Raw genomic sequence first — 14,390 nt, forward strand, 5'->3', positions numbered from 1 at the left:
CGAGGAAATGAAGCTCAATAGGGTGCTATTTATATAGAGTTCATTACTCAAATAATCACTCAACTATCCAAAATTATGGATAGTGGCAAACGGACGAGTCGGGTCAGATATGGTTCAGGCAAAAAAGGGTAATGAAAAACGAATAAATCGACCCGACCCATATTTAATACAAATAAAAAACAGGTTAACCAGCGGATAATATGGGTAACCATATTATCCATGACTTCACTTCTAGGAGAATTCCTAGTCTCCCAAACTTGAGGTACTCTCAATTGGAGGCTTTATAAATGTAAAAAGTTAAACTCATTGGTTAGCCATAGATTATCCATTTCTAAATGGATAATATGGTTCTTATCCATATTTGACCCGTTTTTAAAAAATTCATCATCCAACCTATTTTTTAATGGATAATATGGGTGATTAACTATTTTCTTTTAACTATTTTGCCACCACTAGGCGAAAGTCACTTTTCTTTTAGTGGCAACATGAAAGTTACTCAACTATTCTTAATGCACACAAATGATTATTCAACTGAAATTAAGCAAACTTTCCGGCGGAAAAATATGACGTGGCAGTCCATATAGATATTTTATATTTTGGGACCGAATAAAATAATTAACACCCAAACAAAACATAAAAAATCCACCTATACGCTCAACCTCACTAGCTAAAAAAAAGTCACCCGCTAAATAAAATCAAACGCTAAAATGCATCTGCATCTCTCTATTTCTACAGCTTTTTTTCATAGCTTCACTCTCGTCCTTAATCTAACACCCATTATTATTTTATAATAAGCAGAAGAAAAATCGCGAAAAGAAGAATACAAGTCATTGAAAAAAGAACACAAATCACTCTAGTCCTTGGCCTCGTACCCATTATTATTTTATAAAACTAAGTAATGACATGATGCGTTTATACAAAGCTTAATTTTATGTACTCACCAACTTATATTCATTTTACATTTTGTTTGACAAAAAAGTATTGAGCTTTTTGCTAAACTAATTAAATAAGAAGACTTTAGGTAAATCTTAATCAACAATAATTTAATCTAGATCTAAGATAGAAGATGAGAGTGAGCAAGCATATCACGCATAAGATTCAACTATAATAGTGATTAAATCCCATCATATAAGACGAGGATGATACTTTTCATAAAATCAAACAATTAAGAAGTCGCAAATGAGAAGGGTCATCGATCTTTAGCAAGGTACAACTCTACACATTTGATATGATTAAACTAACAATATACATTAAGGATCTGAGCTTCCTTGCTTCTTTCTTCTTCGCGGTGTTGAGAGAGATGAGGATTTCTCTTCCTTTCAGGAAACATGTCCGTGTCTGGATTCCCCCCCCCCCCTTCTTCTTCTCACTTAGTTTATATACTAGGTCTTCTCATTTACCCAACGGTCATTACCTATAGTACTTGAATCGTTTGACTATATTACGGGCTGACCCCTTGAAATGCCGTAACATCCAATTCGCCTCTCTGGCGTTCTGAATACATGACCTCGGCCGTAGCCGAGGTGCGTATCGCTACAGTGCGGTATGGATACGACAGTCTCAAGTAACTTTTCGCCGTCCTTTCTCACGCTGGTACCTATCTGGTCAGATTTTGACCCATACAGTCACTCCCAAGTAATGAAGTTTTTCTCTCTTCACTAATCCTTTATGTAATTAAGCGCTAAAGATAATATGAAATATTGAAGTTAATGTAAATTATTGCAGGATCATGCTTTAATTAAGGAGGCACGATGAATCTAACCCGAAACTTCTTGATTCCTTGGGTTCTGCTAAAAGAATCTTAAAATACTGCTAACCCACACGCTTTGGAAGTAAAAGTCACCACATTATAATTTTAAAAAATTAAAGTAAACTACTGGGGTCTGGGATCAGTCAAAATGTACCATTAGACTAAACAAATTACATGATTTAATCAAACAAATAATGATAGCTTGTTATTGTTAGTAATATAATATTCTAACTGCAGGCCTATTCACTTATATTTTCAGTTATTAAAAGGAAAAAAATGGTATAATGTGTAGTAATTGGTCCAAGTGTCGTAGATATATACCGTGACTAAATGAGATTGATTGGACTGTATCTTAATCGCTACACTTTAGATGAGAGCTTGAAATGTGAACTGTATATTACTTGGAATATAGAGTTTAATTTAGTGACGTTGCAAATTCAGTTCCTAATGAATAACAACATCCGAATGAAGTCATTTTTGCGGAGAGGCGGAACTAGGATTTCAAGCTTATGGATTAATTTGGGATGCTAATCGTTTTAAGTTATTGCGTCTAAAAAAATGGTGAAATGTTTTTTCAAGTGAAAATTGTATTTGAAATTTAGAGTTGAGTTTGGACATAAATTTCACTTTGGGTTGTTTTTAAAGTTTTGTAAGTGATTTGAGTGAAAATTTTGAAAAACGATTTTTTACATTTTTTAAAATTTTCGAAAATTTCCAAAATGCATCTTCAAGTGAAATTGAAAATTTTATGAACAAACGTTAATTTCAAAAAAAAAGTGAATTTTTTTTGGAAAAATCTTTCATTAAATTTTATGTCCAAGCGGGCACTAAGTAATTTGGTAAAATTTTTTATGAGAAAGTAGATCTTGAAAATAAGAAAAATTAAAACAACCTCAGAACAACACGAAAGCTAATATGGTATAAGATTTAAAATCTTATACAATTTCTTTGAAGCTGTAATGCATTATAACATGTTCAAAACTCGCAATCAATGTTCTAACATCAACAAATAAGTCCGAGATCTTTCACACAATTTCAAAATTTTAATGTTTTTTTTAATTGTAGAAAGAGAACCCTCGTGAAAACAGTCATTAATACTTGTATCACAATAAATTATCTAAATTACATTCTCTTGAAATGCGATCTTTTTGCGGATCATGTATGAATGCAAGAGATGGAGTTTGAATTTCAACTTTATAACGACAACTTGAAGTGTTAATAACTGGATACTAGTTTTATATTTAGACATATTTAATTGATTTTTCAACACAAATATATTGTTAAGCAAAAGTTTCTGGATTCGAACGTAAAAAATACTTTATGTATGTATTTTTTTAGGAGGACCCTGTCTGGCATAAGAGTGAAGGCTAGTAATAAAAGCACACGTGTAAGATCTGACATGATTCAGTGACATTATAGAAGTAAAGTGGTCCTTTTGACTCTGTAATTAGTGATAGAAAATTAGAAAGGAACCAACGAATCAAAGTGCAGAACCACACGTGAGGCTACTTCATATTTCATCAGTGTCTGTCCCTTCTAAGATCCCTTTATTATGGGGGGAAATATAAGACCCTCTTTATCACAACTTCTTTCTCACATTCAAATAGATCAGATTAATATATGTGGTATAACGATTACTCAAAATGGACGAAAATCATAAAAGATTATGCTCAATCAATTAAGATATTCGTAAATTGAATCGAACACGACAACAATAATAATAACATACTCAGTGTAATCTCATAAATGGGGTTTGGAAATGATAGCGTGTACACAATTTTACTCCCATTTTATGCAGGTAGAAAGATTGTTTCCACTCGGCTCAAAGCAAGCATGCATAAGCATAACAGAGAAAGAAACACAATAGTAAAAAAGTCAAAGAAACAGTAACATCAAAAAAAAATATCGACTAGGACAATTATTTAGTAAAATGCTTATATAAAAATCACACGACTAGACTCAAATTCGAATTGATAATTTTTTTAGTCGAAGACCATTATGTTTATGGCAAGAATCTAATACTGTCAGTCCTCTCTATAACAACATTCTCATATAACAGTCATTCATTATAAAAGCTAATTTTTTTTCGGAATTGATTCTTATATTATGTTATAATATATGTCCTTTATAACAACGCTTCACTATACCAGCCAAAAAATATCAGAACAAACAAGACTATTATAGAAAAGTTTGACGGCAAAAAAAGATCAAGCATATCAACAAATATGGTTAAAGACCGATAGTAAAACATCATTCAGTAACCCAAAAGTTTCAAACATGTTTCAAGACGTACGTTCTTTTCATCATGTATGTTTTTTTTATCCATATACTATGTGGATCAATCATATATTTTACGCTGGGGCGGGTCCATAATATAACTTGTGGGTTCGTGTGAATAGTACTACTTTTTGCTTATACTCTTTATAAATATAAAGAAATTCAATAAATATCTATAAATATTTGACTGTAAATCCAATTATTATTGTACATTAACTTGAAGTCATTATAGAAACATAAACTTTAAATCCGTGGATCGTCCTTTGATTTTATGCACACAAAAAAGAAATACCCATTAATTTCTCACCCTCAAAACATCTCCTAGGTATATCACTATTTCTTTCATTGTAGGCCTAGCCTCTTGATCACTATTTATGCAGCTCAAAGCTATATTCAATACATTAAAAGCTTGTTTTCTTTCTTTGCCTTGTACCAAAAATTCAACCTCCCCATTTTTCATCTCTTCTTTCTTCATCCCTTGCCTTCCTAATATGTCCAACAAAATAATACCAAAATTATACACATCATTTTTCTGGCTTAGCAATTTATGAGAATATACATATTCAAGAAGGGGTGGCTTCTTTTGCCAGGTATCGGAAAACTCTGTCCACTCTGCTAATTGCGCGAAGCCATAGTCGGAAAGGCAAGCAGTGAAATCAATGTTGATCATGATATTTGATGCCTTGACATTGCCATGAACATTTAAGTATATGTCCTTGTGATCCTTAATTTGATTTTTTGGTTGATTTTGAGAGTGGATAAATGCAAGACCATTAGCAATACATAGAATTATTTTTAAACGTTGTTTCCATTCTAGTGCAGTTTGTCCTAGATCCCTTGCTCCTGCAGCCAAGAATTCTATAAGCATAAGAAATTGGAATAAAAAAAAATGTAACTCTTTTTACACGATTAATATAATTTAACATGTTATAGCGGATTGTCTGTCTTATCTTCTAGCTAGTTTTGTACTCAATAAAGCTCTTAACTTTTTTTTTGACATTGTATTTAATTATTTTTGTAACGATTATAAATTGCATGGTCTCAACCGAGCCCTTTAACTTATTTTAATATCAAGGAAGCTCTTATTTTATTATTGATACTACCAATAACCATTTCTAGGAGGGTCTGGATCAGTGGCGGAGCTAGCATTGACGGTATAAGTTCGGTCAAATCCAGTTATTTTTGTCCAAACTCTATATTTATTTTAAAAAATCTATTTAATATGTGCTGTTTTTTTCTTCCTCCTCCTCCTCCTTTCTTCCTTTTCTTCCTTTTTCACCTTTTTCTTGAGCCGATGGTCTATCGGAAACAACCTCTTTATCTCACCAGGTAAGGGTAAGGTCTGCGTACATACTATCCTTCCCAAACCCACTTGTGAGATTATACTAGTATGTTGTTGTTATTTAATATGTGCAAATTATTAATTTAGAATGACTCAGTAACTTAAGCACAATATGCCATTTTAAAACCTTCTCCCTATTTAAAGATTATCGTGGTACCTCTCGACAAGTAAAATAGAACAAAATTTAAGTTATATAGAGTGACATTATACAAATTAATCTGCGATTAGATTATTTTCAATGATCTGATTGTGTGTGTGTGTATATATATGGTTGATTATATGAAAAAGAAAGCTCACCTGAAAGTAAATCAGCAAGACTACCCATGGGATAATAATCACAAACAACAAACTTGATCCTCTTTGAGTATAAATAAGCTGTGATTGGAACAAGTTGCTTGCACTCTCTACTAACCCTAGCAAATTTCTCAATTCTTTTCCCAAATTCACTATTTTTCACAACCACTTTCCTAAACCTTTTTAGAGCACATATTTTCCCTTTTAAAAGCACAACTTTCTCAGTCATACCAAAATGAGACTCTCCCATAACCCCAGCTGAAGCCCTCAACACTTCTTTTAGTGTCAATCTTGGCTCACAAGAACGAGCGACTGCTTTACCTGTCGAGACATAATATAATTCAATAAATAAATATTTACATTATAACAACTTAAGTTTTTAAATGAGATGGTTAGATAATTGAAATGTTACCATTGTTATGATTAGGATCGTTATTTTCGTCGAAAAATACGAGGGGGACGTCTTGTTTGAATCCGATGATGAATTCCTCGTACTCATGTATAGACATTGATCTGCAGCTGTTTTCTTCATGGTCGTTGAAGTTCCTTCTAACTTGGTGTTTAGTGACAAAAGCTCTTGATAACATCTTTTTTTCTTTTTAACTAAAAAAATGGTTGTAAATTTAAGGAAATTTTCTGAAAGAGGTTTCTTGGAGAGAATTTATTGTGTTTGGGGTGTTGTCTTATTGGTTATAGTATCTTAGAATACATCGAATTCCAGGTGGTAAAAATAGTTTTATATGATGTTTAGGATTAATATATTTATGGGATTTAAGGAGATAGTGAGTTTGAATCCTTGTTTTTAACACAAATAATTATTGGTTTGGATATATATACCTTGGTTTATACTTGCTTACGTACTAAATTCATGATAGTATATTCGCTAGATCAAATGAAGTTGATGTCATGGAATCATATTGTCCTGTGTCCACTGATGTAACCTTCTAATTATTGTGTGATAAAAAATTACTTGCATTAAATATTTACGTCAAATTAATGAATGCAAGATATTTGTCTGTCATACATATATTTATCACTTTATGATAACTATATGATATGTATTTAAACTTTAATTTTTAACTGTTAAAGATTAATTTGTTTAATTTTATGTAAGCATCGGATACATATAAGTATTTACGTTCATTTCCTTTTTTACTTACCTCGAGCCTTTCCTAATGCCACAAAAAGAAAATTAAAAAGATAGTAACGATCAAATAAATCAAGGCTAAATATTTGAGCGGACAAGGGAAAGGACATGAAGCGTCACACGTTACCAGGGGCGGAGCTAGATTGCCGAGAGCGGATTCGGCCGAACCCAGTAGCTTTGGGTCGAACTAACCCTACATTTGTCTTATATTCATTGAATATATATATAAATTATTAATTTAGAACTCAATAACTTAAGGCGATTAAAATTCCAAACTCATAAGCTTAAAATTCTAGCTCCGCCTCTGCGTCACCTGCTTCATAAAACATACAAAAATATACTTCACTATCAAGAAAACATTGATCTCTCTTTTGTTCTTATATTGTAACTAAACTGCGTCATTAATACTTTGTGGATCTATCTCGATAATATCGGTCCAGGGGGTTTTACTTGAATCCTCCACACATTTATAAATTAATAATGCTACATTTTTATATTATGGTTTTCTTCTGTTTTTAATTCAACCTACCTTGTCCAATGACAAATGGAACAGTGTAGGTTTTGTCACCGACTGTCGGCGGAGAGGCACCTTTTGAATTGCACCTCTTAATTTTTCATACACTGAATGAAATTTCTCCCTTTCTATACATTGTTTTCCAAAATAAACATAAGTGTTAAGTGTGATTTGTTCTTCCATTTGAGTTCGCCGAAGTTCTGTAAATTAACGTCCCGCTTTTACAGAATAGTTTTCTGTTCTATCCTAGAAGGAATTAATTCGTATACCTTGGGCAACAGTTAAAAGATTAAATTCCTTAAGGATATACAAGAAATTTGCGGGCTCGAAATTATTTTTGAATTTTCTGTTCTAAGTTTCTATGTTCTATTTTTCTAATTTTCTATTTTGGGAACAAAGTTTTTCCAACAAACAGCCCAGCTACAAGAGTGAAAAAAGGTGATGTAAGAAATACAATTCTTTTATGGAAACAAACCCCTCTCAATGGAGACGTATTGCCACTATGGACTGATCAAGTTAAACATTTTTAATTAGTAGCGGCTTATAAACATATTATATCGAGTACCTGCTACATTTCACCCGCACAAGTATCAATAATTTTATCCACCAAATAGTTACTATTTCCCTCTACACACAAATAATGTGGGATTCAAATGTCACTACATTTTCCCCTCTTCTTACCCTCTTCTTTCCCCATATTTACTGCCCACCTTTCCAAATGAGGAAATAATAATTCATTCACACTGATGGTCAACCGACTTTGCCGTTGCTTTATCCTATATAAAACCATATCTTTCCTTTTTGTTCCTCAAGAAAGAAACAAACAAGTTTCCTTTACACAATGACCAAACTCTCTATTGCCGTTTTCTTCCTCTTCTTCATCCTCTCATTTGCTCGCACACCCTTAACTCAACAAGAAAATGATATCAAACTTCCCCGTACTCTCCCCGAACGCGACGCCACCCCCACAAACAAGCTTGACAAAGAGACTCACCATGTTCAAGAGAATCAAGATCTTCCTGAACTTAAGGGAAAAGAGATCAAGCCATTACCTTTGACGTTTGTCCGGCTTCGTCCGATCAACCGCCACTTTCGAGCCAGATCATCTAGGCTTCCTAACAGACTATGCCACCACCATTTCCACCATGCACATAACCTGAAGCCAAGAACACACCTTAATGATCATGATCAAATCCCTTATGGTAAAGATATGATACTTTCTTCTGGTGAGAATAGTGATTTTGATGACCATGTAATGTTTGATGGAGGCATGCATCAGGTTCCAGAGGAATGGATGAGTTTCCTCCACGACAATAACGAAGATGATGATGAACAGAAGATGTCAAAGTTCATAATCAAACGGGATAATCACAATAAGTTTGCTAAACTGAAACTGAAGAATCAGTTCTATGACCCCTTTGATGATGAGGAGGAGGATGAAGATGAGGATGGCAAAATTTCGGCAATGCAGTATGAAGCTCATAATAGCATTGCTAGGAAGAAACTGAAGAAGCAATTGCACCATCACCATGAGGAAGAGGAGCAAGGAGCTGAAGAGCAGAATGAGGCACATAAGGAGGAAAAGAAGACAGGTGGTTTCGTGAGGCACATTCGCAAGTTCTTGGATCACTACTTTGAATGAAGCATCTTTGCTAATGTGCTCCATGTTTTGGTTTAGTATTTTGTATCAACATATGTATTTGTAGGATTGCTCGCACAGAGTGAGCATTGGTGCAATGGTAGAATTGCTCCTTTTGGTTGAGGCCTGGAGACCTCTTCTTTGTAGAAATACAAGAAGAAGGTTGCGTACCATATATGCCCATCCTCTCCCTATACCCTGGACTAAGCAGGGAAGCACTTTGTGCATACGATAAGCCTTTAGCTTGTTGATGTGTGTTTTTAGTTGTCGTAAACAAACTTTGCATCCATGTGACATCTAGTAGCAAGGATTCTAACATGTATACAATATGATTGCAATACGAAGTTGAAATTACAATTTTACTTAGAACAAGAATAAAATTCATCATTTCTTCTTTGTGATTTACTGACTTGAATTGGAAGCAAAATAATTACAAGATATTCAGAAGTAGGTAGAGCATGCACCAGTTTGTTGGCTGCTGGTGAGTTCTGAGCAAGGCCAAGGGCTGACTTGAATTGCAGCTCCGCTAACATCTGAGCATTTCCAAGGGGAATTTCGTGGTCCGGGGTTGTTGCCATGAAGGTTGATATTGGAGAGACAAATTCCAGAGAAAGGGGAATTCTTCAAACCACGGATCAAACCAGCCTGTAAAACCTTTTCACCCCAAACATCCTTAATCTTGATACCCTTAACCACTGGAAGAGCATTCGGATTGAATTTTTCATCTGGATGGTCTCCAACATCACCTGCAATCTTAATCCCTGTTCGTGTATTTTCCATGTAGACGTTTGAGACCGTGATGTTTCTGATCACCCCTCCTCGACCAATGTTCGTCTTAATGTGAATGCCAACTCCCATGTCGAAAAGGTTTATATGCTCAGCTAAAACATCCGCTACGCCACCGGAAGTTTCACTTCCAACAGCAATTCCAGCAAATGGAGATGATCCAGTGATCCTTCGGATGGTTATGCCATGACTAGGGCGACCATAAGCAATGCCATATTGATCCCACCCACTCTTCACAGCTACTAGGTCATCCCCTACGGAAATGTAAGAGTCCTCTATGCAGACATGGGAGCTTGAATCTGCAATAGTAAATTAACATATTAATGAATTAATGATAAAGAAAGAAAAAGCAACCACTAACTGCTGTAGGTCTTCAGTTTTCTGATAGTGTCTAGAGAATCCTCTGCTCTCGGAAACCAAATTTGTTCACCCTCCAAGAACAGAAATTGGGGTAGTGGAACGAAGTTTCTTACAAGAAGCAACTAGCTTCTTTATGGAAGATAATGGATAAATATAGGCCCAGAAAAATTTCTTTTAGCAGTCCTCTTTATTGCTAAGCTAAAGCGATGCTAAATGGAAGCTTATTACATGCACTCCAACGATGCATCAAATAGAAGGTTGAAGATCACCCGTTCTTGCACAGAATAATGATAACCTCTACATGATGTGTCTTCTGCATAATGTCACTTCCCAAAAAGAAAGAAAACAAGATATCTCAACTCTAAACAGCTAATGGATTTCTGCGGAAAAGTTTGCCCTAGGTAATTTAACCAAGAGCTATTATTCTATAACGAATTGCACCAACGAAAGGAGACTCAGAAGACAAGAGGAGAAACCTGGATCAATTCCATCGGTGTTTGGAGAATCAGCTGGAGCCAATATGGTGACATATCGAATAACAACATTGCTGGCAAAAGAACAAACAAGCAAATTAGATCAGACTGCAATGGACTAGCTAGATGTTCTCTTATAACAAAGACTGCATGTTAGTGTCACATGCATGATTATTGTCACCTGTCATCACACATCCGTCATGGAATAAATCCAGCTCTATAGCAAAATTTTAACAGACCCAGTAAACTAGGAAGTGAATGCAATGAAATATATAACAAATAAAATAAGAAGATTACTCGAGAGGTTATTAGCTTTTATTCAGATTTTGACACGCTTTTCAAAATGCACAGGGTAAAAAACAAAATTATGCAAAAACTTATACCTGCAATAAACAGGATGGATATTCCAAAAGGGGGAGTTCTTGAAAATGACATTAGAAATGATTATGCCTCTGGAATTCATTAGTTCAATGAGATGAGGTCTTGTGAATTGAAGAGTTCTTTGCCTCCACATATTCCACCAAACATCACCCTGGCCATCAATAGTACCATTCTCACCTGAGAAATTAGTTTAAATACTTCAGTCAAACGACAATATATCAGGCCTTGAAGTTCATTATAATTTAGTTAGGTGGTTCTTACTTGCCACAAATTGTACCCAAAAAGGTATTGAGGAAAATGTAAAAGAATATGATAAATGATATTTACCAGTGATAATCACATCATGGAGCCCGTCTCCATGGAGTAAACTCATATACCTTCCACCAGGTCGCTCTCTTCCTCTCCCATATGAAGGCAATGGATCAACTAATGGCCATTGACTGGCATCCTGAATTGTAATAATACAATGAGACATAGATCAAGTTGGCTTTCATTGTATTCCTCTTTTATCTGTTTGTGGCTGATGACAATTGAATAGTTTAATAGAGCCCATGGTTGTCCACCACAATCCTTAAAAACCATCACATGTATGAGGTCCCGTCATTATCCCAAGGCCCGTCAATTACTAAATGCACATAATCCCTATAGGTCATACCTATATTATTGCTCATCTTACACAAAACTTACTGTAGCAACAACAACAACGACCCGGTAAAATCCCACTAGTGGGGTCTGGGGAGGGTAGTGTGTACGTAGACCTTAACTCTGCCCCGAGGGAGTAGGGAGGCTGTTTCCGGAAGACCCGGCTCAAGAAGATGAAAAGAGACACAGACTTACTGTAGCCTACTCCAAATATAGTACCGCTAAATGAACACCAGAAACTTAAGCTGGTCCTCCTCCTATCCATATCTTGTTTAATATATGGTACATAATGCTGTATGCCCCACATTCAAAATTAATAACAATGCATAAACACATGAACCAAAATCTAGGTCAAGAAAATATGCCACTCACCATTCAGCTGTCTATGCCACAGCAAACTCAGCTCATAATTAGCAGTAATGAATAAGTTCATCACATTTCAACTGAAGTTTTGCACTCATTGTTGAAATGGATCAAATGATAGTCAAAAGGAAAAAGAATAAAAATGGGTCAAATTGTTCTCTCTAAATGCAGCTATTTTAATACTATATAGTACAGATATGAAGAATAAAGAATAAGTTTGCTGAAAAAAGCAGAAACAAAAGCAATGTTAGAATATACTTGAGTGGCTTTGATAACAGCACCACGGGCCAGATAAAGAGTCATTCGACTAGTAAGATTAAATGGACCAGTCAAATATACACCAGCAGGTACGTAAAGCAACGTTCCACCCCTCCTCTTCAAGTGCTGAATTCGAAAAATTGCTTCCATAAACGCTTTCGTATTCAACGTCCGTCCGTCACCTACACCTCCATAGTCCAATAATGATATCTTATCATACCTATACTGCATTGGCACTATCCCCGAGCATGTCTCCACCTCCGCCACTACTGACCCGTTCATCAGAAGCAACATGCCCAAAATGCATAGGAAAAGTGATCCAACCCATTGATTCATTGTCCCTAGGTTGAAGAAAACTGGAAAAAAATGTACACAAGCTTTAAGTGAGAATATTATGATAGATTAATCAAAACTAAAAAAAAGGATTTTTTTAATTATAAACAAATCACAACAACTGCATCTCAATCCTAAACTAGTTTGGGTTTGCTATGAGAATACTCAATATCCATTTGTTTCATTAGGACCTATTCTGTTACAATAACTAATACTATAAGTTTTATGTGAGCTAATTGTGAATTATGCAAGATTAATCAAAAGGGTTGGAAAAAAAAAAAACTTTTTTTTGATAGTCAAGAGTGGGGAAAAAGCTCCAAGAATGCTACACCAGAAAATTAAAGAAGAAAAGCTTGAGAAAAACACAACTAAATTAAGCTAAAATGCGGTGAATATTACAAAGAGAAAGCTCCAAATATACAGATCTTGTTCAATGTGCATGAAAACCAAGTTTTTTTTTGGTTTCCCACCCGGTGTCCGGTACCCGCATTGGAGCCCGACTATATCTCTATTCGCACCATGTAGGGCCCATTCGGGAAAATGCTCATTACCAAGATTTTCTTTTCCATACACAGGGCTCGAACGACCTCTTGTTAAGGGAAGAGGCATGAAAACCAAGTTGAAAGTTCAGAACTTTTATATTGTTAAGCACAAAGAAAGCTAATTCATGCTGAAAATGTAAAGGAAAAAAGCAGAAACTAACCAAAAAAAATGCAGTAGAAATTCCAAAAAGATAACCCAAATAAAGGATCTCGTTAAATGCAGGAAAAACCCAATTTAAAGTCAAGAAATTGTTACTACTAGTATATAATTTAACAGTAGAAAAACAGGTACTGGAAAGTAAACAAGCAGAAACTAACAAAATGAGGAAAAAAATAATAATAAGTTGAAATTGGGAATTATACCTGGAGAATAGAGAATAGAGAATAGAGAATGGAAAAGTAGAGATTTGTCTACAAATAAGTGTCTGGTATTGGATTGAAGAAGAAAAAAGGAAGAGAGAAGAGTTCACACAATTTATGAGCATAAGTTTTATTAATACTCAGCAAATGGCAGAAGTGCAAAAAAGGACTAAAGAAAGGCACCGACATGAGCTATATATACTATAGTGTTTCTACAATTTATTACTAACGGATAGAATTCAGGGTCACTAGGTGCATGGTACACAAATGAATGATTTGTAACAATGGCGGATGTGTTACAAATATATTACATTATGGATGTTCATTTAGTAGTATGTTGTAAATAAGCTTCCTTATCCATACGATACTTTACCGTAAATATGTTTATCTATTTAGTATTCTATTGGAAATAAGTTTCCTGAAGAAGCTTATCACTTTGGTACCCGGTTATGGGTAAACATTATCCTCGGTAGAAGATTATCTATACCGGATATAATAAGTTTATCCTTTCGATACTCCGTTATGGGTAAACATTATCCCCGGTAAAAGATTATTCATATCGGGTACAATGAGCTTATCCTTTCAGTACTCCATTATAGATAATCATTAACCATAGTACAAGATTATCTATATTGGGTACAATGAACTTATCCATTCAATACTCCGTTATGGATAAACATTGCTCTCAGTAAAAGATTATCTATATCTGGTATAATAGCAGCTTGCAGTAGCAGCTTACACAGCATTGTAGGGGTGTCAATGGATATTTGAAAACCGACTAAACCGACCGAACCGAACCGCATCGAACCGATTTTTAGGTTTCTTTTTAAAAAACCTTAGGTTTTTATTAAATTTTTCTTTGGGCCTTGGAATTATGAAAACTATTATAAGCCAACAAGTAATTAAACTCAAAATACTAATTCTTAAAA

General features: G+C 34.7%; 2 protein-coding genes across 2 annotated transcripts; both read right to left on the reverse strand.

Annotated features, from left to right (window-relative positions):
• Window positions 1-4,286: 4,286 nt before the first annotated feature.
• LOC104219002 (probable inactive receptor kinase At5g58300) lies at window positions 4,287-8,141 on the reverse strand. The gene is made up of 3 exons (XM_009769628.2): window positions 6,076-8,141; window positions 5,667-5,984; window positions 4,287-4,870 (listed from the first exon to the last, which is right to left on the reverse strand). The coding sequence occupies exons 1-3, from the start codon at window positions 6,248-6,250 to the stop codon at window positions 4,323-4,325; spliced, it is 1,041 nt and encodes a 346-aa protein (XP_009767930.1). The 5' UTR covers window positions 6,251-8,141; the 3' UTR covers window positions 4,287-4,322.
• Window positions 8,142-9,261: 1,120 nt separating this feature from the next.
• Window positions 9,262-13,650, reverse strand: LOC104219003 (probable polygalacturonase). Its single transcript, XM_009769629.2, has 6 exons — window positions 13,465-13,650; window positions 12,227-12,582; window positions 11,291-11,411; window positions 10,966-11,140; window positions 10,586-10,656; window positions 9,262-10,048 (listed from the first exon to the last, which is right to left on the reverse strand). The coding sequence occupies exons 2-6, from the start codon at window positions 12,560-12,562 to the stop codon at window positions 9,405-9,407; spliced, it is 1,347 nt and encodes a 448-aa protein (XP_009767931.2). The 5' UTR covers window positions 12,563-12,582; window positions 13,465-13,650; the 3' UTR covers window positions 9,262-9,404.
• Window positions 13,651-14,390: the final 740 nt, after the last annotated feature.

This window comes from Nicotiana sylvestris, chromosome 8 (genome assembly GCF_000393655.2).
Source record: "Nicotiana sylvestris chromosome 8, ASM39365v2, whole genome shotgun sequence".
Taxonomy (NCBI): domain Eukaryota; kingdom Viridiplantae; phylum Streptophyta; class Magnoliopsida; order Solanales; family Solanaceae; genus Nicotiana; species Nicotiana sylvestris.

Coding starts and splice junctions, on each gene's coding strand:
- LOC104219002 (XM_009769628.2), bottom strand. CDS start 6,250: ATGTTATCAAGAGCTTTTGTCACTAAACACCAAGTTAGAAGGAACTTC. Junction 5,985..6,075: donor CGATCCTAATCATAACAATG/GTAACATTTCAA, acceptor ATGTCTCGACAG/GTAAAGCAGTCGCTCGTTCT. Junction 4,871..5,666: donor TCTTGCTGATTTACTTTCAG/GTGAGCTTTCTT, acceptor TCTTGGCTGCAG/GAGCAAGGGATCTAGGACAA.
- LOC104219003 (XM_009769629.2), bottom strand. CDS start 12,562: ATGAATCAATGGGTTGGATCACTTTTCCTATGCATTTTGGGCATGTTG. Junction 11,412..12,226: donor CTGTTATCAAAGCCACTCAA/GTATATTCTAAC, acceptor ATTACAATTCAG/GATGCCAGTCAATGGCCATT. Junction 11,141..11,290: donor CCATGATGTGATTATCACTG/GTAAATATCATT, acceptor CTAATTTCTCAG/GTGAGAATGGTACTATTGAT.